We start from the raw sequence: 27,111 nt of genomic DNA on the forward strand, positions 1-27,111 counted from the left end.
ATGAAACATGAAAGGGGAAGGAGAGCTTGAGGGAAGAATGCCTTGCTGTAATAAACATAGAAAAATGTATTGAGGAAAGGATCCTTCAAGCATGAACTGCCCAGCAAACTTACAATCCTAGGTTAAATTTAAACACATTACTTGTCTCTAATTTCTGTATTATTTTTTATCTTGTTCTGATTCCTTTGAATAAGAAAAAAAAAATGCAGTGTGCTGCCTTGTCATGGCACCTGACCAAAATTGAGTGCTTTGTACTATTCTTGGAAAACATTTTTCTCTAATCTTCACTGAACCAAGTCTTCCCCCGCAGCAGGGAGGGGAGAGGTGGGGGTGGCTGTTGCAGTCTGTGCGTAACCCGCGAGAGGCCCCTGGACTCAGCACTCAGGGGTTTAATTCTTACTCAGAAAAGTGGTTGATCCTGTGCAGAACTGGGAGTCTGCTTTCTGAGCAACGCTTTGGATACAGGAAAGAGAGAATGATCAAGCTCTACTGGTAAAGGAACATGGACAATTTTATCACTCCAAATAGATTGTGTGCTTTACTAGCGTGCTGTTGCCTCAAGGTTTCAGTTGTCCACAAGAATAAAAGTTGTCATTCAGCTCCTAAGCAGGTGCTTTAAAAAATTACCAATTAGTTTTGAGTTGCTCTCTAATGCTTTGGGAAGTTTTAAATGCTGGTCTGGTCACTTACCCCATGTGGTGCAGGGACACCTTTCACTCCGAGTTTTGGGTTGTAAAGCTGCTTTTGTACCAAGGCCATTTTTGGGTTACAAGCTTCTGAAAACCTGACTTGGAAATACTTCTGCTTAAGGAACTACTTTTTCAGTTTTTGTAGGGTTAACCTTTCCAGGTAGTGGCTGGAAATTTACCTCACCCATTATTTTGAAAATAATGAAATCAAAGTTCTGCATCTTGGAAAAAACAAAAAACAAAAAAACTTTTAGTGGTTTTTTTTGTTGTTTTTGTTGTTTTCTTCCCAGAGCACGTTGGCCTTTTCACAACTTAAAGGACCGCATTACCTTCCTGCCAGCCTGCCCTAAGACACGTCCCCTCGCGTTAGGTCTACAACAGCCGCGCAGCGATGGTTTTATTTCCGATATTTATTCCCTTCAACCCTCTCCTCCCCACGACGCTCAGCTCCCTCAGGCGTTCGGGCCCGCCTCTCTATAAAGGGCCGGGGAGCGTTGCTCGGCGCCCGCCGGGCCGGCACCCGGTTCCTGCCTCCTCCTCCTCCTCCTCTTCTTCCTCTGCCGCCGCCCGCCATCGCGCCCGCCCACCGCGCATGCGCATGCGCATTCCCCCCCGCCGTCCCTCTCCCGCGCAGGCGCTCTCCGGGCCCGCCGGGGCGTCAGGGGCGCGCCGTGCGTTATTGCGTCGGGCGTGTCCCAGGGTGCCCTGCGCGGGGCTGGCTCCTGCCCACAGTTGAGTTTGGCCCCGAGCGGAACAGCCGTGCTCGGCCCGGTCGCGCCGCTGCCGGCCCCTCCGTGCCCCGCCGCCCCCCGCCTCGCGGGGAGCGAAACATGCGACTCCGGCTTCCCGAAGAGGCCGCCGCCGCCGGCGAGTGAGGAGCCGCCGCCCCGGCCCGGCCTGGCCCCGCCGCCCGCCTGCCCCGGCCGCAGCCGCCCCGTTTCGCCCAGGCAATGACAGCGGCTCCGGCCCCCTCCCCGCAGCAGATCAGGGACCGGCTGCTGCAGGCCATCGACCCGCAGAGCAACGTGAGTACGGCCCGCCGGGCCCCGCCGCTCCCGTGCCGGCAGCGCGGGGACGCCGGTCACCGCCTCCTCCCCCCTTTCCTTCCCGCCCCCCTCCCCCCGGGGTTCCCACCCCGCCGTTCCCCCGCCGCTGTCCGAGGGGGGCACCGGGGCCGCGCCGCCGCCGCCTCCCCTCCCGCCGGGACCGCGGCTCCTCCCCGGGCACCGGAAGCCTCCGCTGCGGGCGGTAGCGGGGAGCTTCCCAGCACCCTGCCCGCCCAGGGGGTCCCGCTGCCGCCGCTGCCTCACCGCCCCCTCCCCCGAGCCGGGACCACGGGGCCGCCGGGGCGGTGGCAGCGGAGGCCTTTCCCTCTCCTTCCCCCGGGGGCCGCAGCCGCCCCCCGCCGCCGCACGGACCCCCCCCGCCCTCCCCCGGGGCCCGGTCGGCGCTGCCCGGCCATGCGGCGTGCGGCCCGGCAGCCTCCCGACGCCAGGCCGCGGCTCGGGCGCGGCCTGCAGGGGGCTCTGGGCCGGGCTCCGCCGCGGCTCGCTGGGACCTTCCGGGGCGCCCACCTGTTCCTCGGCCCCTGTCGCCCCCTCCGGCAGCGGCCGTGGGGTCCCCCTGGCTCCGGGGACGCCGGGAGGGCTTCGCCGGTGTCTTCGGGGCTCTGGAGTTGCTCCAGCACCGAGCAGCCTCTCTCTCCAGTGTTATCCTTTCCTGCAGCACGCTAATGAGCTTATCTGCTCCTTCTGGGATGTAGTTTAAGCACAGAAGTTGGCGTGTATTTTACTTGCAAGTGGCCTTAACATTGAAGTGGTGGTTGTCCAAAGTATCATTTGCTCTTTCTAAGGGTTTTTTTTGGCACGTTAAAGCAGTTCTCTGCTTAGCTGTTTATTGCTGTGAGACGACAGCAGAGCCTGCAATCTGTCAGATTTTTGAATCTTAGGTCAACAGTCACCACAGCAGGACGCAAAGGTGGGTTTGTCTTGGCCATCTGCAGCTTGTGGGGGCAGCTATGGGTATGTCAGGTTGAATGTGTGTGTGTGTGTTATTCCAGGAGGCTGGGTATGTGAAATGGTATTTTGGTTCTATTAAAGCCATACCTGCTTCTGTCTGAGCGAGTGTTTTTTTGTAATAGAGCTGTATTGATGTCATAAAGTAGCTAATAAAGTTATTGCCATTTGGAAACATCCTCGAGTGGCCTGCATATGACATGAAAACTGAAGAAAAATCACCCTGACCTTGTAGCTTCTTTAGTAACCTCCTGTGATATACATTTGTCATGAGCTGCAATATTACATGTTCAAGTAACAGTAATGAATTATAATGGTAATTGTGGGCTTTTAAATGTCAAAGTTGTTTGAGTTTGCAGTGCTTTAACGTGGATCTTGCTGAAATGTCAGTTAGTAGACTTCATGAATTTTGTTTGCTCTGAGTTCTCTTTTTGTGGCTGCAAATTTTTCACTTTGCATTAGAGCCAGATTCAACCAAGTTTAATAAAATTCTAACAGATCTGTGGTTTCTTTTAACTTAAAAACTGTCAGCAGCAATGGTTACCCTAATTCTGGTGTTACTTTCTAAAACACTGTTGCTGTGCGGAATTAAGCAGCCAGGAAGTATTATTTTGTGATGGATACTTTTCCCTTTCTCCATACCTTAATGTTACATTAGGCTGGGAAGGAGCTTGCAGTTTGGTTGTGATGAGGGAGACCAGAAATAACCAGGCAGGTGTCTGCAGGGGGAAGTTAGAGCATCAGCCAGTAGTTCTGCTGAGCTTCCAGCAGGTCAGTAGCCCCATAAGCTTAGGAGTAATGTATGTTAAATTATAATTCTACATACTTGATACTTATCCAGGGCAATAATTGGTGGCAGAAAAATCAGCCCATTGTTTAGAAATGCCTGTAGGCAGGGGGCTGTCTTCCATTTTAACCTTTTCTTTGAAGGAGAGCAGAGGTGGTGTAGTTGAGATTCATTGTGCAGGCTTAGATCTCAGACTTTTTTCTCCAAAACATTTAGAATATGTGGTAAACAAGCAATAAAACTACCTGTCATGATGCTTTCATGCAGGGAAGAAAAACTTAAGTTTTGAACACGCTCAGAAGCAGATTCTGAATTTAATCGCAATTGGGCACCAGTTTAAAAGTAGAAGAAACTGTTCTGATGTTTTCCCACAGGAAGGAGTCAGTGCAGCTACGAGCTGCTGCACTTGTGGGTACTCACAGAAAACTCTGACTACTTTCTTCTGGGTTTTAGAATCTTCTCCTAAAAGAAGTGGTTGGATTCAAACTTACGGTATTCATTATTGTGACTGACTTCCTTATTTACTGAGAAAGTCAAGGTTTGAGGCCTGGATTTCAATGAGACTTTTCAATATAATTGTTGGCGTAGTTACGTGTGTGTTTCTGGAGAGGGTGAAAACCGCACTAATATTGACAGGTGTGCAAAAACCTGCCCAGTTTTGTGAGGTTGAGGAGGAGGATATGGTTCTTTAGAGTGCTTTACTGTGTAGCACTGTAAATTTAAGCTTCGCTGATACGTTCTCTAATATGAGCTCTTTCTCCATTGTGGATATTAATTCCAGTGTAGCTGTGAAGGTCTTTGTGGTATGTACACATCTTGGTTAACTCTGAGGACCTGCCTTAAATTAAAAGGAATAAATTAAAGAGAAATATAAGTTTCCCCACTTGCAATGAGTTGAAATGGTCAAAATAATCTTTTCCCCAAGCTTTCAGAACCCGCTTGCTTTCAGAAATTACCTTCTGTACCTATTGTTCATCTTAGAACTGCTACGTGAAGCCGTGCTGAATCAAGAGCAAGGTTTTAACTGTACACATGCATTTAGCACTTGAGACCTCTTCTAGTAATTGCTGCAGAATATATTTATAACTTCATTTCACACACTTGGTTCAGAATTTACATGGGTAACCTCTATTTCAAAGGAGACCTATAAGAAATAAGCTATTTTTAAAAAATTACATCATCTTGGAAGCCACCCGGGATGTCTGGTATTATGTCTTCATTTATTCAGTCTTTTTCCCTCAAAAAAACCATATGGGCAAGCTACTTCTGCTACATGACTTAAACACTAAGTATCAACATCCATTTCCTTCCAAAGCTTGTGCGTTAGTGAGAATGTACCAAGACTCGTGTTGGAGGAAAGCGTGAGTTTAGTGGTATCTCCCGCAATGATGGGCAATATTTTCTTGCAGGAAAATCCTTTTCCTGGAAGAATCATGTAGAAACAGTAACTGGAGAAGAGTGTTCGGAACCTTATTGTAGCGGTTGTGTGAGGTCTTAGAGGGGAGATATTCCCTGGTTCTGGTAGAAGCAGCGCTTTTCCCTTCAGGCTCAGTGTGCTGAGAAACCACCTCTTCCGCCAAGCAGAACACCTTTGCCTTGTTAAATTGTGCTCTGTGCTCTTCAGGGAATTTATTACCTGATGTCAGGAATAATGAGATCTGTTAGTTTTTGCTCTGTGGGAAAGCCTGTCATTTCCAACCGGCTGTTAGAATTGTGCTTGCAATTAAATGGTTCCTCATCATGAATATGTAGCAATCTTTCCCTGATTTTAAATATTAGACGAGAATTTAATTATTTGCCATCTGCGATGCAACCCCAGCTTTGGTTTGAGTAACAACCCGTTATATCTTCATGTGTGGTTGGAGTTGATTGTAAATCAGGCTGTCCATTCATGCAGTATCTCGGTTGGCCTTGCTGCTTAGACCTTCAGGAGAGGTCCAGGATCTGAATTATTAAGAATACATTGGTCCATGTTTTGTAATATGTTAAGCAGTGCATTGGCCTTGGGTGATCTTCTAGTTAACACAAGTTGCCTAGTTAAAGATGCATCCATGGCTGTTTTCTGTATTGATTGCTTTACCAAACTCCTAGAAACAAAAGCCTCTGTCATCACTGATAAATACGCTTTCTAGAATTCAGTTTAGAGAGGAGGGGAGGAGGTGCAAGACACTGCTGTAATAATATAAATGTAGAGAGCAGAGGAAGGCGGTGGTTCACCTCGGGAAGGTCTTGGTGATTTCTTTGGAGGCAGGGAAGTGTTACATGTGGGCGAAAGTAGACTAGGCATGGCTTTTGCTTTAGCTTTATCCTTTTCTGTGAGGCCTTAATAAGCTTATCAGTTTTGAGGAAGCTGCAGCGTGCAAAGACTGGAACCTGTTGTACCTCTCACCATTTTTGCTCATTTCCTTATTGTAACTCATCTTGTTTCAAGCAGTATTGCATTTGGAGCATCAAGGCAGCGGATTGTGTCTCAGATGTCTGGTAAAACATGTGGGTGGTTGTGGCACTTGGCAGTGTGTAGGGTCTGAAGTGTTATTGTGTCAGTCCTGTGTTCCAGATAAAGATTTGGGCCTGATGTAGTAAGTCCCATTATATTCAGTTTCTTTGTAATTTTAAATAAACTTGAATAGGATGACTGCTTTTTTTTTTTGATGCTCTGTGTTGTTAACAGCTGGATACACCTAAATTCACCTGTTTGAGGGTGCTGGTATAGCTGGTTTCTTGGCCTTTCTTTGCAGCTTTCCTGTCCACCTCTTTCTCAAATAGCTTTTTTTGTTTTGTGGAAATATATTCCAACAGTGCCTGTGATGCTTACACAGCTAGAGATAGTGAGGTTAACTAGTGTGAGTTAGCACTTGTCTGGTTAGTTGCCTGGATAGACCTGGTCCATTTGTTATTGGTGGTTAATACAGTCGGTTACTTTTCAAGAGGTCTTTGGTGGGGGGTTAAAAACTTGCACATTAAGCCTTGCAGTAGTGAGACAATTCTAAAGTTTGAGGCTGCTAGGACAAAATCTGAGTAAACAAAAGTAGCAGGTAGTTTGGGTTGAGGGGTCAAAGCAAGGGGAATGCCAGATTGCCTTTCTATTGTTAATTCCTTGAAACTCCACAGGTTAGTGATGATGGCAGTAGTCATTTGCTCTTAAGTTGTAATTTGAGTGTTTGTTTCGGTAGCAGTGACAATTTAAATAACACCCACTTCTTATTCCTGCTACACACACCCATTTTATGCGTGCCAGTGCAACTATTTGCAGGATTGTGTGGTCAACTGAACTGGGGAATTGATCAGGGTTTAAAATAGAAAAGATAATATTTTTTTTTTCTCAGGTAGTTTTTGATGTAGCTCAGTTACCTGATAAAACTTCTGGTGCATCACAGATAGTACTGGCACAGGTGTGGCAGCAGAATTGAGTATTAAAATGCTTAAAAAATAAGTACGGAAGCTGAAAAGTAGAGTGCTGTCTGCTTCCCTGCTGCCTTAGCAGGCTGGCTTGGGACCTCGTAGGAGAGAGGTATGTGTTACCTGTAGAAGTTAACCACACTGGTCTGTGTGTTTTGAGATGAAAGTGGATGCCTTATGGTAAAGTTTAACTTGTAGAGGCTTTATTGTCACTCTCGCTTGTGCGTAGTTCACAGATGTCTGGAGTCATCCCCTGTGTTCGCAATGCAATAATGCAAGGGTTCGGCACGTGTTCCTGGGATAAATGCTGGGAAATTTCTTCATGGATAGCCAGAAGGATGCTCCTGAGTAGTAACTGATGAGTGAGCTTTGCAACTCAAGAGTAAATCACCTCACACTAAAGGCTGTGTGGCTAATGCTCCAAATAATCTAAAAAGGAATTGACTTGGCTTAAACTGGCATGCTTACACCCGCTGAAGCTGCCAATGGAGCCGCACCCGGCGGGTGAGCTGCTGTGATCCCCATCCACTTCCCCACCTCCAGCTGCACATTCCTGATCCCTCCCTTGGGCTGACCCTGTGCTGGGCCAGCCGCGCAGCTCACCTGGCCAAACTCTGCCTGAAAGGGGGCTCGGCTGCAGCCTCTCCCTGCCCTGGCTCCTCGTGGGCTCAGGGAGGTGGCAGATTTGGCACGAAGCTGTAGCTGGGGAAGTGTGTGCGGCGAGGAGAGGTGATGGTGGGGTAGTGGCAGCCCCAAGCAGCATAAGCTCAAGCTGTTGGAGAGCAGCATCCTCCAGCCAGACGCTCCTCAGTTTGTCAAGTTGTTTCATTAGAGGGGATCAGGCTATTTAAATCCAAATGATAAAACTTTGCAGCAAGTACCTTTCTGCACATGCTCTAGCATGGACCCTTGGTGAGAAATGAACACTTTGACTGCTCAGAGGCTGGAGGGAGAAAGCACTGAGAGGGAAAGAACTAATCGAACACATTTTTCTTGATGCAGCTTACTGAATGGAAGAACCAACTTTTTGTAGGTAGAATAAATATCGGGAATAATCTCTGACAGTCATCACAAACCACAGCATGGAAAAGACAGCTGATATGTAGGATGCGCATCCTTCCAGGAGAGATGTGCTAAAACAAACTTCCCAGGCAGCAAAGAACCCGAGGCTGCAGTTTCCCAAGTTGCTCTGACTTGGGGCAGCTGGGTTCCTGTGGCTGCTGGTGCACCTGGGATGTGGTGTTAAGCTATTTCAGTGCATGTTGCACACAATTAACCCAAGAAAGCAGTGAGCTGAGGCAGCTGAGCACAGGGTGCTGGGAGGGCTGGAGCTGGGGTGGGCAGGGGGTGCAGCTGGGTGGGCTCCTGCCGAGGCACCATAGCCTGGCACTGGCATGGGTGGGAGGGAAAACATTTGCTGTCAAAAGGTCTCAAGTGGAGAGAGATGCAATCTCTGTCTTGAAAAACATGAAGACTATGGCTTAGCCTGTGTTTCAGAAATCCACACCTAGGATAGAAACTCCAGTTTGTCATTTGTTAGGGTTTTGTACAGGAAGTTGAGGGTGAGCCCGGTTTTGGAGTGCGTAAGGTGTGAGTTGTTGCCTCTCTTCAGGGTTTTTGCTATGGCCATCTGACACAACAGCGCTGTCATTCTGGCACCTTTGGCTCCTGATCAAAGTAGTTTCTGAGCAACTGAAGCTTTTTCTCCAGTGTCCTGTAAGGGGAGATTCTTTTCAAGTGTCTTCAATGAGCTGCTGCAGTTGACAGAGTTTTATTTTTTTCAGGAGCCACACAAAATTCAGGACAGAGAAAGAAGGAATCGGTTCTGCCTTCTGTGAAAGTTTGATGTTAGTTAAGAAGCACTTCTTTTAAGGCATAGTTGCTCCAATATATTAGATCTGGAGGTCATATTTATGTTAGTATAGTTATATATATAAAGAATGTCTGTTTTGGCTGATAACGCTTTACTACGACAACTACTATCTTGTCTCACCCATTTTGTGCTTGGTGATAACTTCAAATAAACTTTTTCGTCTGTATAACATATGGTATGATATGGCTCCGCTTAAGTGCTTGGTCCTTAAAGAAATATTTAAGGTAAAGGTAAGTACATCACATTCAGTTTAATGTATATGTGGGTTTGTTTATTCGGTATTCCAAGAGATACATTATTCTTTCTGCAGGTAATTCATGCTTTCAGTGTTTGGAACAATATTTAAGTGCTAGCAAATTGCTTCAATTTGAGGTGCAATCTGCTAAACTTCACAGCGTGTCAGTGTTTTCTGGGGCATGGCTTTCGTGGGGCAGTGGTGCCTGCTTAAGTGTGATTGTTAATATCAAAGTATACAATTTTCAGCATGTCCAAACAGTTGGTGGTAGAAATTTCTATTGAGGAATCGCTGGAAGTAAAACGTAATTAGTTCTGTTTTACTGAACAAAGTGGTTTTCTAACATTGCAGCTGGGGAGGAGAGGAATCCTACGTCCAAGCCTGTAGTATTCAGCAACATACTCAACTGGGTGTATTTTGAAACTTTGTGCTGTAAAGATGATTGTGCAGAGGTGGAAGTCTTGTCTAAGAGTGACAGCCAGCACTTTTGTGGAGCTTCTTTCTCACATAATGTTTTCATGCAGAATCATCTTGCAGAGTATCATGACTATACTGCAGGTCTAAATTGATTATTTTTTTTAAGGAGTACAGAACTTCTGAAGGTAGAGGAACATGGGTTTTTCCCAAGGTGGAGATGCATGTTCATAACTTGTCTTCAGTGAACCAGTGCATCTACAACCAGCGCTGAGTTTCTGTAACTCGAGCTGTCACCGAAGCAGAGCTGGGTAGCGTGGTCAGTATGTAACACTCCTTGTGCTGTGTAAATTAATTGTGTGGGAAGGAATATGGAATTTTTGAGTATGTATACAAGTTATCATCCTGAAAATTCCAGAGAAATTTATACCTCAATATTATAGTTTATCCACGGAGAGCTTACAGTTGATTCTTGAATAGGGTTGAGCATAGTGAGATGGAAGAGAAGATGCAAGAGGTGATATTTCAAAAGTATTTGCCAAGGTGGGGTGCCTGCAGGTTGTGTGTTTATGGGGTAAGTACGCTAGTCAAGAATTTGACTGCGTCATGAAAACTCGGTCTCTGTTGTCATGTGTGTAAGAGTTTGTCTATCAAAATATGAGTTACTGGGTTTTCACTTTGTGTAGTATCTTCTTCACTGAACTTTTTAAGACAGGCTGCCAAGGGGCTTAAGCAACACTGGGGCTTTCTTAAGTGAAAATCCTGACGTTTTTTGCTACTAGGTTAGAAATAAATAGCCTAGGTTAAAGCTTTCAGAGTGTTCTGTGTTTAAGTATAAATAAAATGCTCATGGGGTACTGGGTTCTTTTGTCCTGTCATGATCACACTGGGTGATTGGCTCTGGAGTGGAGCTGGTCTTAAAATAAAAGAGCCCTCCAACTTGTAAGCCCTGAGATGAAAGGTGGTGTGCCTACAGTCCCCTGGGGGAAGACTTTTTTCCAGCCAAAGGTAGCAAACTCATTTTGTTTTCAAGTAGCTGCTGATGATTGTGCCACTGGGTGGAATGGCCGAGGGTTCTGGACTGATTATTAGGGGGGTCATCACTTGGCAGGTTCTGTTCTCCTGAGGACCTGCACAGTCTTCAGAGAATGGAGGTATTTGGAAATGGGTGACTAACGGCAGCATTTTATCTATAACTTGGTGAGCAATAGTTCTAGGAGATGGGTACATTAATTTCAAATTTTTTTTCCGTATCCATAAAACTTCTATGGCATGCGCTCACGGAAATTCTGTAATTAGTAATTGCCGTTGAAAGGATATGGCGACTTCTCTCCAAACTTGGTACTTAAAACTTTCCCAATTTGTATGATTTTTTTCCTCACGATTTTGTGAACAAATATGCCATACTTAAATTCTCATGAGCAGTCATGAAAGCATACTGCACCTCAATGTGATGAATTAGAAATTCCATAGTGCAATGTATTCAACAGGCTCTTAGTCTCCTTTATTGTTTAAGGAATCAGCTGAGAAGCCTCCCTAACATTTTGAAAAAAGTTGGCCTGCTGCATTTAAAAGTACACCAATGTGGTGATGTTTTTATTTTTTTAAGAAAAGAGTGAAAAATTTATATTGTGGTGACATTAGTAGGGCTTTTCTGTATTACATTCAAATATAAACTGCTCTGTGTCAACAGTTCTGGGTAGATATTCCATGTGATGTGTAACATAATATTTAAGAACCTCAGAAAGCTCTTGACCCTTTGAAGCCATTTTCATCAAGTGCTTAAATGTGTGTTGCATAATTTTGAATCTCCACTAGTTCTCTGGAGTGCATTAAGATTAAGCAGGTGATTGCAGAATGATTCTGTCTAGGCGATGCCTGTAAGACTCATTCTCATAATCTAGTTGGGTGTCTGACTCTGCTCTTAGCATAATGCAGGTAAATAATAACAGCAAGTTCAGGTGAAGTGGAGAGCTGCTGTGCCGGGAGCCTTTTGTGCGTTAGCTCTCAGCACTGGCTTTTCACTTCCCCCAATAACTGAAGGCTAATACAGGCTTCTGGCTGAAATAATGGATCGCTCCTTACTGTAGGAAGCATCAAGATCATGATAAATCAGAAGGGGTGCATTTTAAGGCTGATTTTTCTGTATATTTTGTATTATTCTGCCTGAATAATCCACAAGCTCTGTGTTTCTCTCTTGTTGAAGTAGGAGCAGTTGTTCCTGTGACTTCAATTGCACAGTGACCTCATTTTATGGCTCTCTACATTTTTAAGCAATAATTTTGGACTTCAGTTCATGGCTTGTAATAAATAGTAACTACTAAGATTCATCTGGTTAAAGTGTCTGTACAGGTGGAAGAGAAGAAATGGTTATCATGTATACAACAAAACTGTATTGTGTTTAGATGTCCTTAGGACCAAGTGTAGTGATTGGGTTTTTAGGGCTTGTGTGTTGGTTCTGAGTGTTATTTACTGTGCTGAAATAATCTGCAACGATTGCTGCACCTGGGGGGTGACATGTTGCATTATTTCCTATTCTTTGGTTATGCAGCTCAACTCTTAGCATGTCTTACAGAACAAGACTTGTCATGTTGTTCCACTAAATGTTACACATTTGTAGCTGGCTGTGCAATTGGGAGTATTTATACCAGAAGGCAGTGGATGTGTAGGGCTGGGTCAAACCTCAAAGTTTCCATGGTTATTCTTATTTTATTATGCTTTGTTTTGGTAGGACCATGGTGTTTTAGAAATGTGCTCAGGTGTTGGGATGTAGAAGAGTAAGTGTGAGATGGCTGACGTGGTGATGTGAAGTGGCTACAGATCCTGAGCAGTGCTGGGACAGCCTTGAGCATTTCTGGGGTCACATTTGCTCGAGACAGGTGCTCGGGGTCGTGAGCTTGGCCAGCACAGGCCAGAGGGGCAGCAAGTTTTGAAGTGTTGTATTTTCTAAGTCCTTTATAATACAAACTACTTTGTATAATTATGAATTTCTTTGAGAGGACAGAATTTGGAATTAGTATTTCGAGTCTAGTTTGGACTAGATAAATAGACGTTTCAATGTGTTTCTACTACTTGCTGTTCTGTACCTGTTCCCCAGGCGTGAATCATAGGGGGGTGCCTGGCTGGAGGGGATGTCATGAAGCTATGTGCTCCATCACCTTCACTGAAGTAGCATTACCTATCTAAAACAACTTCTAGACTTGTCTAATCCATTCTTAAACAGCTGTAGTGGAAAGGAAACTATTTGACAGCTTATTTGAGTGCATTGGTAGATCTCTGGTTATTCCTAATAAGTAATCACTATTTGTCTTGTTGCAATTGAGGCCAGTGAACATGAAAACAGTTGATCACCATTTTCTTTATTGTGACTCATAATGCATAGGGAGGCTTGTTTCAAACTTTGTGTCTCCTATTTTTTCCAATACTGTGTGAATGAGTACTTAAAACTTTTTCCTATTAACCATGTTTTTGAAACCTCTTATCACTGCTCTTCTCTGAACTCCTCTTTGTATACATTCTTCTTGAACTGCGGTGCCTTGAGATGAACATGTAATTCCAGCTGAATTTGATTCCTAAACCATTTCTTATCAGTATGGTGTTGAGTGAAAAACAAGACTAAAATTATCTTGCTTGCAGTATGCCGTGGTAGATACCAGTGGGACTGTTCTGCCCTGCTGTGACAATGCCTGCCTGGCTTTGATCCGCAGTCCCCACTCTTCTTACTCTCTTCACTTATCTTGAATTTGTGCCACACATGTCTTTCCAGTTTAATATTATTTCATGTAACTTTCACTTCAGCTGTTGGGCTTTTTAAATCGAACTAATAAATTTGCTGCTCAAAAAGATTTTGTCCAACTTCATGGTCTGGTGGTTTGTTTGGGTTTGGGTTTTGTTTCGGTTTGTTTTTTGGGGGGGTTGGAGGGGGTAGGGAGTGGAAAAAGAAGTGTTGGGTGGTCCCGTTTCAGTGAGTCTTCTACGTTTCATATACAGCTTAGGGGTAGGCACTGCAGGTATGATTCTCACAATATTATACAAAACATTTAGTGAATGTTGAAGTTGACAGACAGTTATTCCTCTCTGTAGTAACAACGTCTTCCAATTATTTGCTAATAAATACGAATGGAGAAAAGTGTTAATAGTTTTGACTGTTTTCTATTTGCTTTAAAGACTTCCTCCTGTAGAGCAGGAAGACTTTCCTCAATGTGCCACAGTGAACTGATGACATTCTGGATGTCCATCTTGTCTCCATAATCTGTATTTTACTACCTCTTGTATCTTATCTTCTAAATGACTCCACCGATGGATGCTCCTTTCGTTGGGTGGTTTCCCCGGTCTTTCCAAAGTGTGGAGAATTTTCCTGCTGTGTCAAGGGCCTCTGCCAGGGTTAGACATCTTCATGGAGTGGACCGTGTAGAGAAGAGCTAGTGTTGATGGCACTTACCAACCGCTATGGATTTGTCTCAAGGCTGTTTGTAAGTGCCAGGGCAAACTGTGTTTTCTGCTGGCAAACTCCTTAATCTCTTGGCTGTTGTAGTCTCTCTACACCTTACTTATGTGCGTACATACTGCCAAAAGGTAACAGAGGGCTAAACTGTTGTCTCGCTCAACTGAAATATTTCAGGTCTGCTGATTTCTTCGCAATGCGGTATTTTGTTGGAATCTGACCGAACTCTTGTTTGATGATCTTGGCTGTGTAAAATATATATGGGGAGGTATCTGAATGATGTTACTTTAACATTAAATAAAGCCTAAGTACAAATAAAATATATGCAGATTGTTTTGACTCTTTAAATTAGACCTGGAAATTTTAAATTCAGAGGTGAGGGCAAGTGCTTGCTGTGCCTAGGCACTTTTTTGACTGCTCTTGGTAGTCAAGGAGCATTTCTTCTACCTGTTGTTTTGCAGCACAAATTTCTGATTGGTTTTCAAAGCATGGACTCCAAATGAATTTCTCTGTCATAGAAGATACTCTCAGTGGACGACTTTCAACCCAAATCATTGATTCCTTCATGTTTAAAGATCATCTTTACTAAATACTACTAGAAAACTCACCTCCACCTTTAAGAATATCTTTTGTGTACTGGTGAATATTTGAACTCCGCTTAGCAAACTGACTTTCAGACATTTTCAGGAATTATGAACAAAGTCATGCATGGTCATCTTTTTGGTATGTCGTTTCTGTGAATAGTATCTCGTGTGCCCTATCTTCAGACAACATCATGTCACATTGGGGGTAGGGGAAACTGTTAATAGATTAGTTGCAAGGGAACTGAACTAAATACCAGCAGGTTGTAACCTGAATTCTAACTTTGTGTGTTTGGTCTGTATCTTTTGGAAAAAAAAAAAAGACAGAGTTTACTGTTCATGATATGTATCGTTAGTGTCTGGTATCTAATGCATCCTATATGAAGTGCTAAATAAACACTATACTACTGTATTTCCATTGCCGCATTTAAATAAAGCCTGCTATGAATAGCAACTTTTCTCTTCTTTCTTCTTATTCCAAGTTTCAGATTATAATGCAATGAAGTAGCTTTTATACAAATGCAGTGCTGGGGGCAGGATCTGGCACTGACCAGAGGCCCTGCTCCAGGGTAGGATTTGGTGCTTAGATGCAGGTCGTCACCACACTGCTTTGGAGAAAATAAATACAAGTGGATGACGTTGCTCATGGTGCTGTTGCTGTACCTCCTTTTGAGTCAGTCCTGCCTGGCAATTTCAGCAATATTGACCTTGAACCTGGGATTTTCTTGAACATTATCCTGTGCTACATAAGGATATACGTAGCCTACAGGTAGATGACAGTTTTTATAACTACCCAATAAAATCCTGCTGTCCCTAGGAGCAGGGGGAAGACAATAAAAAAATGGTACAAATGCTCCTGTGAACTTCTGTATAGACCATACTGTATTTCTTATATTAATTAATCAACAGAAAACACCAACTTGGCAATAGAGATCTGGATTTGTGTCTGTAGGAAAGTTAGAAAGATCTGTTTAGTCTTCCCTGGTTGATCCACTTCTCTTGCTTCTGTAAAATTGCTTTGATACTACAGGTGGGAAAATGTTACAAAAGAACTTTCTTTGAAAATAGCAAAATATCGAGTACTTATAGCACTTACAGAACGTTGAAGTATGATGACAAATGCGTTCTAAGCAAGTCTCTTCTGATATATCTGTATAGTCTGTTTCAAAATGCCTACAATTGAGTCTGATTATTATTATAACCTGTGATTTCAGGAGGATAATAGTGTTACACTTCGTTCTTAGAAAAATTTCAGTGATTAGAAATTCTAGACATACCAGGCCAAGTTTAAATACCCTTTAGAAACTTTTAAAGGTGCTAATGTGACCCATATGAATGATGATACTGTGTCAAAAGTATCATCATTTTAGTGCTGTTATGTGAACTTTATGAAAGTGATTGAAAAGAGCCTTTCTAGCGAGCATCCAGTAGGACAGGAAGCTGTATGAGCAGTTTCACTGCAATGGTTTTTGTAATTGTGCACCTAACTCTCAGGTTTTCATCTTACAAGGAAGTAGCTATTCCTTCTCCTACTTCAGGCCTGTATAACTGTCTCGGCAACATCATCCTTCCTAACTCAGGGCTGGTTTGTCATCTATCATGGTCTAGTCATGCATGCAAAGATCTTTAGAAATATCCCTGTGAAAGATTAAAAAACAAAACAAACAAACAAACAAAAAAAAAAAAAACAACCAACCAAATTTCTTTATTCAAATGACTGCAATTGAATGTTTTTGTAACATTTGTTTCTTAGGCAGCAGCGGAGTGAGATGCAGGTTGTCCTGTGTGTCAAGGCAGTCCTGAGGAAGAAAGAAAGGCGTCGCATCAGTGCTCATTTTGTGGTTTATGGCTGGACTGGCCTGTAGATGAAGGAAAAGAATCAAAGCGTAACACTGGACTGTGTTAGTCCAACATAAAACGCGTCCCAGCAGGTTGGTCGTCCTAGCCCTTTCACACCCCCAGCACATGGAAACAGTGATACCAGCTCACATGTGGATCCTGAGTTTGCTGCTATTTTCCAATCTACTGGAGAAGGAGACGGTAGAATTGGAGGTGGCAGTGAACAGCTGTACATTAAACTTCCTGAACAGACCTTTTATCCTTTTAAACTGCTGTGTAACACTTACTGTGAAGTTAGTTATTGAATTGTTCTTGATTTATAAAAACTAAAATAGGATTAAGATGGCAGTTAAAAAAAGGAAATTAAGCTTCTTGATCTTTTCCAGAGAGTTCAGATACCCATGCTTTTGTCTGAGGCTGTAGTATAGAAACATTTAGTGCCTAACTTGGAAAAGATCTCAGATAGCAGTAGTAAGCTCCAGAGTATGGCTGAATGACTTAAGGAGACTTGCATGGAATAAATAAGATTTGTTTTCTGTGACTGTCATTAGAGTTGGCTGGAAAGGATTATCGTACATGACTCAAAGCAGATGTTCTCCAGTAAACTTTCGAGTGAATTAGCCTGTGTGCCAGTCAATCTTCACATCATGGGAACAGCATGGGATAATTTGAAATGCCATATCAATTATTCTTAGCCATTCTCTGCAAGCTCCTAAATGTGAGGTCCTGGGATTGCTTCATGGAAGTTCTTGTTTTGGGGTGGTAGTAACAGGTTGCAGTGTAAGTAGACAAAGGCAAACGAACTAAAATGATGTGCAAGTTCCTGAGATGCTGACTTACGCAACTGTACTCTTAACCAGTGTCTGAAGAGAACAAGGTTGCCAAACTCCCTTGTATGTTACTTTGCCTATCTGCTGTGTAGCCAATAAGCATTTTTAATAGCAGCCTGCATTAACAAATTATAATTTCTGGTGCTGCTCGAAGTAGGATGATGTCCTGGTAGGTTTTGTAACTTCAGTCTCATGTCAGTTTTATGACAATATATTAATTTTATTAAGCTGGTAACAGATGATTTAAGTTAAAGATACTGGTGTGCAATACTGATGTGCTGCTGTTATCGGAATAGGTGTCTTCACATTAAATAGATGATATTTGAGGCATGTTGGGGAGGTCATCTTGTTTTCATCATCGTGTTTAACTATACCACAAGAAACTTCATAGTCTATCTTATTTTGAAATAGGTGAATATGATTTTTATTATAAGCTTCTCTTTATGGAAGTTGGGGTGAGGCATTCCAAGAAAACTACACAAAACTAGTGGGGAAGGGTGGAGAAGTTGTTGAGCCTGCCTGTTGTTTTTTTTTTCTGTTTTTTTTTTTTTTTTTTTAAGAACCGTGCTTCCCTGCAGGTCAAAAAGAAGGAAAAAATGAGAGGAGGTTCTTGCAGTTGATCTCCAGTGAGAGCCTTCGTGCTCCTTGCAGCAATCGCTTTAGTGCGACAGCATGTTTTCAGCTAGTTACAAATGTGTGAAGAATCTGAAATGGGAGTTTTGTGTTTTACCAGAGGTTGAGTGATCAGCACAGACTCAGTGGTGTAAGGCTGCTTTTGCTGCCTTAATTGGCACCATGTGTCCCTCAAAGGAAGGGATGAAGGTAAGTATCAGTCTGGGTGTAGACCTGGTCTCTGGTAGGTGATTTAGCATTCAGGGGCATCCATCTATGTGTATTTGGGTATACTGGACAAAGGCAAAGCTGCTGCTGGAAATTCCCTGACCAGTTTCATCTTTCTGTAGGTGTGTATATACATGAGCATATCACTTTCCCCATCTCAACCTTTTGATAGACTAATGAGCCTTTTTTGCCATCAGTTTGTCATTTAGTTAATGAATATGTGGGGATTACCAGTAACTGCAAAAATAATTGTACCCATTATTGGTGTGTGCAATACACAGAGCCTTTTTGCACCCTGGTAATTCATAGTCTAAAATATGTGTTGGGAAGGAGAGTATCATGTTTTGCAAGTCTAAAAACGTTTGTCTGGAAACTCCCAGAATTGAGCATTAGCTCTTCCAAGTGCTCTGGTTCTAGAAACTGAAGAAAACCCTGGTGTTTTGTATTACTTAAACTGTGGTGCTAAATCATCCTTCCTAGGCACTGAGGGCAGTACAAGGATCAAAACATGGAAGAAAGTCAGTGCACTGTAGTGAAATAGTGAGAACTAAAATACGTGCTATTGCTGCTTTAAAGCTTAAGTGGAGTTGTACCAGACCTGACTGGATGGTAGGGCTTTATTTAAAAACCTGCAGAGGCATTGTAGTTCAGTGAAGAAAGAACCATGATAAATGAATTCATCTTTGGTCTGAAGTTGGTTTTACAACCTGTAAGAATTATAACAACTCAAAACCTGTATAGACTTTAAAAATAAGTTTGATAAAAGTAAACCTAAAAATCAGGCGAAGTGTTTAATTGCTGACAGCTTTATCCAAGTATTTCCAACATTAAGCAATCCTGCCATGATGGAAGGAAAAAAAAAAAAAACACACACAAAACATTGTCTCTTCACAAGATTTTCTGAAAGGAAGAGACTTCAGCTCCTGATTGTACTGTTTTATCTTAATAGAAGGTTACAATTGACTTGGAAAAGCTATTTCTTACAAACTTGCAATCTTTTTAAAATGGAAGTATCTTGCACTGCAGTGTGTGGCTGGGAGGGCAGGGCTACCTGATTATGCTCCTGATAAGACTTTAGGATAATGTGGGATCCCTGCAGAGGTTCTTGCTGAGAGATTTTTCTCAGATGCAGTTCACGTCCAGTTGAGTCACAAATGCAATTAAGCAATAAATGAGACTGTGATTCAAGTTTTCCTTTGCTTATCTTTTAAATCTATCTACAAAGGTGAATTAGAAATTCCATTTTTTGGTGCTTTTTAACATCAGATAATGGAAATAGATCTCTGTGTAGTTTGAGGTTTCTCGTAGAAATTATTAAAATCACACTTGTGCTTCGCATCTACAGATTGTGGCAACTGCTGTTGCGTGGAGCTTACTCACGCATGCAGAAATACTGCAGTGGAGAGCATCAGAAAAATCTGATAGACGCTGTGTTAATGTAACATGAATTTCTGCAGTTACTCCTCACCACCTTCCGGATCGGGACGTACAATTCTGGAATGACTGCGGAGGTTTGGAGGCGGAGGCGCGGTGGCGGCATCCCACGCCGGGCGATGGTCTGAGGACACCTACCGGGCACAGCCTCTGCCTCCTCTGCGCTGACGCCTCCGAGTTCTACCCGGGCTTCAGACTCTCGGCGCGTGGCTGCAGGAAGTGCCGATATTTTGAAGGAAATTGTAGAACGTTGACTTGTGTAAATCTAAAGCGGTGTCTAAAGGAATAAATGCAAGATTTCTGATCTGACTCGTTGCTCTTCTTGGTCCGCTTGGCACTTATGTTTCCGTAGGCTGTAGGACAATTAACTGACACCTTGGTTAGGTGTCTCAGAACTTTGCTAGTAAGTCACACTGGGTTTATTGCTGATGTTTCCTTTAGTTTTACATAAGAGTGTGTTTGTTACAGCTCCTCCAGTTTCCAAGTAGGTCAGTAAAGTGTCCTTGTCCCTATTCTTTGAACAATCAGCTCCCTAAAGCCAGACAGTGTGACAGCAATTTTGTGATTAATGCTTCCAGCAATTATAAAGTGGAAGGTCTTAAATTACATTTGGTAACTAAGACCTGTACGTGAAACATGAAGTGACTTTGTCTTCCTTGTTGCAGATCCATAACATGGTGGCAGTGCTGGAAGTGATCTCCAGCCTGGAGAAATATCCCATTACCAAAGAGGCACTTGAGGTATGTCACCCTCTAAACATTACTTGATTTTTTTTGTGTGTATAAAAGGACTTTCTCTGCCTGTCTAATTTCCATAAGAGCTTTTCTTGAAACAATACATTGATTGCAAAAGATTCACAATTAAGATATTATTTTGTCCCTCCCGTGCTGCTTCTGACATCTCAATGCACACACAGTGATTCTTTCTGGATTCAGATCAGTATTCTGTGCAGCACAGTTCCTGTTTGTGCAGGGCACTAAATTAATCGTTGCTTGCTACTGATTAATTCTCTTGCATTCAGCAACATCACTCTCCTAGCTGACGTACCGGTCACCTTTTTAGATGTTTGGTGACCAAGCACCAAAGAATCTGAAATAGGAATATAATTACTCTGTCTATAAAATGAATAATAAAGTTAGTTAAGCAGATTTCAATGTCTGATCTAGTTGGTGAGATTAGGTTTATTAAATGCTGAAGTATCAGGTGGGATAGCTGCAGTCTCAGTGGCCACTCTTAGAAAGAGAGACCAAAGATGTCTTTATGGCTAAACTATAAAAATTTTTTCAGTCTTTATATTGAAGTTATTGATGCTACTTGCTTTTAACTATTGTTTAATTATAACTCCAGCTGTACTTCAACATCTGTACCGCAACATGTTGCATATTTCTCTTACAGTCTGGGCTATGTTTTCCTTTGAAGTGCTTTTCTTAAGTAATCTGACTCGTGGAACAATTCTTTGTTTTCAAATGTGCTTTGGGAACAATCAAACATTTCACTTCCTTCCGCTTATGAAACCACTTTGGGACACCCTAGGAATGCTTGTTTAAATCGGTCTTTCATACGTTTTCAAGATACTGGGGAATGAAGGGAGAGGAGAGATGGAGGAAGAAGGTGGGATGTAAGTCACACCCTGGCTAGTCAGGTTTGTGAAATGGAGATTTTTATTGTCAGTGTATGACTGTAACGGGCAAAGATTCTGGAATGTTTTTTTCTCTTGCCTCTTTCTGCAGATCTTATACTTTCATTGTGATACACACCCTTTGTCTGCCCTGGGTTCTGCATTTCCTCTTGAATCTGAACTTGTGCCTTTATTCTCACTTATTTCTTGTTGATTAAAGAATTCCTTTCTGATGTTTTTCACAGCTAATGGCTCTGGTGCTTTAGCCTGGGAATAAAGACAGGGTGACTTGAAACCTACAGGAGGTTTTGTGTTGCGTGGTGAAGCACTGGACCAACTGGACTAATCCTTTCCAAAAAAGATTAATTCAACACTTACTTAATTCAAATCTTTAGTGGTTTTTAACTAGGTGTTTCTTAGGGTAAGCATTACAAAGCAGAAATGTACCTAAGAATTGTGTTTAGAAATGATACCTGTTTATAAAACAACTTTTCTTTCTTTGTAGGAAACAAGACTTGGGAGGCTTATCAATGAGGTGCGAAAGAAGACATCCAATGAGGAACTTGCCAAACGTGCCAAGAAATTGTTGCGGAATTGGCAAAAGTTGATAGAACCTGTAACTCAGAATGAACCAGTGCCAAGAGGGTTGCCGAATCCACCTGGATCAGCCAATGGTGGTGCTCACAACTGCAAAGCAGAAGCGCAACTTCCTGCTGTGGCTGGATCAAAGCCAATCAGCGAATTGAAAAGCAGGAATGATATACAGAAACTAAATTCTCCAAAACCAGAGAAATTGGGAAATCGGAAAAGGAAAGGTGAACACAGGGATGGGCATCAGGGCCCTCCTCCCCCAAAAGTCTCCAAAGCTAGTCATGAAGTATTACAAAACTCTTCACCCCCTCCAACAAATGGAATTGGAGGTAGTCCTGAAAATTTTCCTAGTCCTGTAGACATAAATCTACATGCAGGGCCTGAAAGCAGCAGGACAGAACTCAGTGAAAATGATAAACACAGTAAGATCCCAGTAAATGCTGTAAAACCTCACACCAGTTCTCCAGGACTTGTAAAACCATCAAGCACTTCCTCGTTATTAAAGACTGCAGTGCTTCAGCAGCATGATAAATCGGAAGAAACCATAGGACCGCACCAACCTAAGAGTCCTCGCTGTTCCTCGTTTAGCCCTAGAAATGTTAGGCATGATACTTTTGCTCGGCAGCATACTACGTACTCACCAAAGGATTCGATGCCCAGTCCATCTCAAAGGTCTCAGTTCTTAGATACTGCACAGGTGCCATCGCCGCCACCATCCTTGATGCAACCCTCAACACCTCCAATGCCAGCAAAAAGACTGGAGTTCTCTCAGCAATCAGTAACTGAGGTATCTCAGCACTGGCAGGAGCAGCAGGTACCTTCTGAAAGCCAGCACAGGCACACAGCAGGGACACTTCAACAGCACACATCTCCCAGCTGCAAAACCAGCTCCCACCCTGGGGAATCTCTCACGGCACACATGGGCTTTTCACAGGACACTTCAAAAATGGACAGTGATGATGCTGCTTCAGGTTCCGATAGTAAAAAGAAGAAAAGGTACCGACCCAGAGACTATACAGTCAACTTGGATGGGCACCTGACAGAAGGGGGTGTGAAACCTGTGAGATTAAAAGAGAGAAAACTCACTTTTGATCCCATGACAGGACAGATAAAACCTTTAACACAGAAAGATCCTTTGCAGGTAGAAATACCTGCACTTACTGAACAGCACAGGACAGAAACGGAAAAGCAGGAGCAAAAACCCAACCTGCAAAGCCCTTTTGAACAAACGAACTGGAAAGAATTATCCAGAAATGAAATCATTCAGTCATATTTAAACAGACAGAGTAGCTTGCTGTCTTCATCAGGAGTACAGACTCCAGGAGCTCACTACTTCATGTCTGAATATTTAAAGCAGGAGGAAAGCACTAGAAAAGAGGCTAGAAAGACTCATGTTCTAGCTCCTAACAGCAAACCTACAGACTTGCCTGGGGTCACGAGAGAGGTCACAAGTGATGACCTCAACAGAATACGTGAACATAACTGGCCAGGCGTGAACGGTTGTTATGACACACAGGGTAACTGGTATGATTGGACACAGTGCATATCTTTAGATCCACATGGGGATGATGGTAGATTGAACATCCTGCCTTATGTCTGCCTAGACTGAGTACAGTTTTGCTAAAAATGCTTTTACATCTGCAGTTAGCAAAAATGGCAGACACTATGCCACTTAAAGATGGAGAAAGCCTCCTGTCCTGGACAAACAGGCCCAACGAGCAGAGGGTGTGAGGGAGCTGGTTCTTTACAGCTCTTTCCTTTAAATTCTCCTTTTGTGAAATGCTGCTACCAGTTTACTAACAATTGCAAAGGAAGGCATACGAAGGTTGATAAGTTGAGTTCAAAACTCTATAGCGAGCCAGCTATAAAAAAGTGTTAGTCCCCAAGAAGTGAAGAGGATTTCCAGCACTTTCTGAATGCCGGAATCTTATTACAGGCAGGTACAGAGAAAATTGTGGAAGTTACCTTAACAAAATATGCATCTATTTATTTGACTTGATTTGGGTTTTTATTTGGCAGTGAGATATTCAAGAGACAATGTGCAAAAACTGTAGTTTTATTTGTATCACATCTCTGAACATGATTGCGTTTTGGGGTTTTTTTTTTGTTTTGGTTTTTTTTTTTTTTTTTTTTTTGTTTTGTTTTTTTGTTTTTTTAAGTCATGTGGTACGGAGATTGGGTTTTAAACAGCAGGTGTTGCACTGCAGGCTGGGAGACCAGCTTCAGCTCAACATTCCATAGGCATCCACATATTTTAGTCTGGTTTCAGTTTAAATCCAGTCTCTGAGAAATGCTGCAAAAACTAGATGTTTAATGATATTTTTGATCTCACCACCACCAGCCAAATAATTTTCCTCCTTTTCCCTTCCTGCAAACTTCTAGGAAAAAAAAAAAAAAGAAAAAAAAAAAGAAAAATCACCTTTTCTAGAATCTAAATGTAATGAGGGTGCTACAAGTTTGTAACTGTACTGTGAGAGGGAAAAAGGAAGCCTGTTTGTATGCTGGAAATATACTTGTTACCATTCCTTTAGATATTGTTTGCCTTATGGATATCCATCATAAACGCAATTTGCAAAAACAAAGAGCCTTAGTGAATGTACAGTAACTAGACTTCTGTGTTCTTGGGATGCAGAAGGGAGCAACTTTGCTATTTGGTCCTTTAAGTGGACACATTGTGATATAAATGTGGAAATAAAAAAAATTTGCACAAAACAGTTTGTGAATTATTTATACTTAACTCATTTTTTTTTAAAGTTTGCTCAATTCAGACCAGCTAAGTGATCATCGACACTGAGAATCCGTCGGAGCGGTGTGGTGAAGCTGAACCCCTTCTGACACTGCCGAAAGCAGCTGGCTGTTAGGGATATACAAGATGTCTTCCAAGTACGTTGGTGGTATTCAGTCGCACAGGTTGGATTTTTTTTTTTTTTGAACTCTGGTTGCATCCAGGGTGTGGAGACTGATAACCCAGCTGCTGTTAATGTACCTCAAAATCTAAAAAGATCAGAGTTCATCTTTTTTCTCAGTAACTTTGTAATATATTATTCCTAATTGTTAAAATGCTTTCTAAAGCAGCCTGGTTCAGTCTAGAAAGCTAAGAATTTCTATTAACTGTAATTGCTTTAACATTTGGGACTAGTTTTTTGCAGTCCCCAGTGCTGGGCTTCTGTCCAGGGGAAAAGGGGAGGGGACACTATACCAAAAATATTTCTAGGTTTAGTGATGTTAACCCGTTTGTGCTGGATCTCGCTTCTGTGGAGCAGAGCCTTGGCAAGAGTTCTGCCTTTGGGAGCAGAGTTAAGCTCTTGCATGATTTTAAAAGGGTGATCCTTGCCACGTATATAAGTTAGTTCATTCCCTGGAATACAACTGATAAGGTTTGGTTTATTTTTTAAGTCACTCATGTTCAAACCTACTGCTTTTGTGTTCTGACTGGTATTGAAATGTGTGGGTGTCTCAGTAATCTTAACTGATGTCTGTTTGCTTCCACTTCTGAAATCTGAGGTCTGAGAGTAAAACCAGAAAAAGTGGTTACCAAAAAATGTTTCCAAGTATATTTTCAGTTTACTTCCATTTTGTCCTCCTGCAGTTGATGAGGTCAAGCATCATGTTTTAGAGTTGGGGAAAGCTACTGTCTTGGAGTTCAGAAAGATAGATTTGATGGTAGAGGGCTAAAAAGCTGGTCATTTTGGAAAATGTTTGGGTTTTGTTTATGTAAAAAATACTGTGCATCTTACCTCCCCCAGCCCCTTCTCCCTATTTCCCTGAATGGTCTTACTTAGGAACAGGGTCTGTGCTCTTCTGAGGCCTTTGAATATAGGGCAAATTTCAGGAAATGACGAAGTATTACATTACGCTTTACAAACCCCATCTCTTTCTCCACTGCTTACATTTCTGATGCAATCGATGGCCCTTGTGGACCACACTCGGTGAGGTGATGCCTTCAGTTCATCACTGCTTTCAGATTATTACATCCAGCTCTCAGTAGCAAACTGGCCGTGCTGATGCTCACTTGGCTGGAGGGAGCATCGGGTATCGGAGCCAGCCCCTTCCCTAGTGCTACAACATCGCTGGAGAAGTCCACTCAGTGCAAGCTTCAAATCTTGTTACATACCAAGTTTGTTTCTGCTGTAAGGGTCAACTCACATGGATGTCATCCAGGGTGAGATGAGGCTTGACAATCTTTATTTCAGCATGCTAGTATAACCAGTTCTGTGAGCTCCAACAAATGTGAATAAGTTTACAAGGTGATATTTTTTTGTCAATTTTGTAAACAAGTTCAAATGAAGTTTACCGTGTGCGTATCTGCTGTGTACTCTCATTTTTGCATGAACTCAGTTTCTCTGCTAGGGGTTTCTCTTAACTGCCTTACAAAACTTATTCTTATCCTAAAATCTTAAATTTATATACTGCTATCTCTTTCCTGTCAATGGATGACATGAAATGGCTCATCTGCAAATCTTTTGGGAATCGCCATTACCAAAAGTATTTTTATAGATACGTTAATGATGTAGAAATGTCTCTTGACAGGGTGCTTGACAGGTACTCACCCATCTTTTAATACTGTCAGCCTCACACATTCCTTAAATTATCAGGATCAATTGCTTCATTGCCTGGGAGTATGTGACTTGAGCTCCCTGGGCCTGTTGATTTCCTGAGGCAATTTTCACTTGGCTGCACTGCCCTCAAGGCCTGCCTTACAGCTAGGCCCACACTCGTGCTGTAAAACCAGAACAGAAACTAGATTGGTATTTTTTTGTGCGTGTGTGCATTTCTTGTACTCCATGGTGTCCTGGGTTATTTTAACCTCTCAGGCTCCCTCTCGGCCTGTGCTCAAGCACCCCCAGGCACCTGCCTGAAGTAGTAGCGGGCTTGAAGCTGAGGGGAGACGGGGCTCTGGGGCTTGACTTGCTCTGCCCAGGCAGGGGCTGACAGACCCCCGCAGCCCGCGGGCGGCTTTGCCGAGGCTCCCGCTCCCACCGAGCGGCTCCTGCAGCCCCCGGAAAGCGCCGCCGGGGCCCGGGGGTGGGGTGGGGTGGGGGGGGTGGGGGGGAGAACCCGGGGCGGGGGGGGCTGCGGGCCCGGAGAAACGGTGAGTGCGGGGCCGGGAGGCGCGGGAGCGGAGCGGCGGCCCCTGCTCGGCCCCCGTAGGCGCTGAGGCGGTGGCGGCCCCGGCGCTCGGCCCCGCCCCAGGAAGCGACGCGTTGGCGGCGGTGACGTTTCACCGGCGGCGCAGGGAGCCATGGCGGCCCCGCTGGCGGCTCCCGGCGGGGCGGCGGCGGCGGGGAGGGGGAGTGGGGGGGGGTCGCGGGCCGGCGCTGCGCGAAGGGGCGCGGGTGTCGGCGCTGTGCCTGGCCTGGTACGGGCTGAGCGCCGGCGGGAACGTGGTGAACAAGCTGCTGCTCGGCGGGTTCCCGCGGCCCGTCACCGTCTCGCTGTTTCACATCCTGGGGCTGTGCGGGCTCCTGCCGCCGCTGCTGCGCGCCTGGCGGGTACCCCCCGCCGGCCCGGCCCAGCTGCCG

At 43.6% G+C, this 27,111-nt stretch overlaps 1 protein-coding gene across 3 annotated transcripts; it reads left to right on the forward strand.

Moving 5' to 3' along the window:
- The first annotated feature begins 1,365 nt into the window (after positions 1-1,365).
- On the forward strand, positions 1,366-24,301 carry MED26 (mediator complex subunit 26). 3 transcript variants are annotated; one of them, XM_032994715.2, is made up of 3 exons: positions 1,366-1,714; positions 20,046-20,120; positions 21,504-24,301. In XM_032994715.2, the coding sequence occupies exons 1-3, from the start codon at positions 1,640-1,642 to the stop codon at positions 23,196-23,198; spliced, it is 1,845 nt and encodes a 614-aa protein (XP_032850606.2). In that variant the 5' UTR covers positions 1,366-1,639; the 3' UTR covers positions 23,199-24,301. The 3 variants fall into 3 exon arrangements, with proteins under 3 accessions (XP_032850606.2, XP_042650495.1, XP_042650494.1); XM_042794561.1 differs by having other exon boundaries at positions 1,647-1,714; positions 19,292-20,120; XM_042794560.1 differs by lacking the exon at positions 1,366-1,714 and adding an exon at positions 8,814-8,993.
- Positions 24,302-27,111: the final 2,810 nt, after the last annotated feature.

This window comes from Tyto alba, unplaced genomic scaffold (genome assembly GCF_018691265.1).
Source record: "Tyto alba isolate M040663 unplaced genomic scaffold, T.alba_DEE_v4.0 Super-Scaffold_20000042, whole genome shotgun sequence".
Taxonomy (NCBI): Eukaryota; Metazoa; Chordata; class Aves; order Strigiformes; family Tytonidae; genus Tyto; species Tyto alba.

Excerpts from the sequence above, each read along its gene's own strand:
- MED26 (XM_032994715.2), top strand. The coding sequence starts at position 1,640 with ATGACAGCGGCTCCGGCCCCCTCCCCGCAGCAGATCAGGGACCGGCTG. Across the intron at positions 1,715-20,045 it reads CCATCGACCCGCAGAGCAAC|ATCCATAACATGGTGGCAGT; the intron begins GTGAGTACGGCC and ends TCCTTGTTGCAG. Across the intron at positions 20,121-21,503 it reads TTACCAAAGAGGCACTTGAG|GAAACAAGACTTGGGAGGCT; the intron begins GTATGTCACCCT and ends CTTTCTTTGTAG.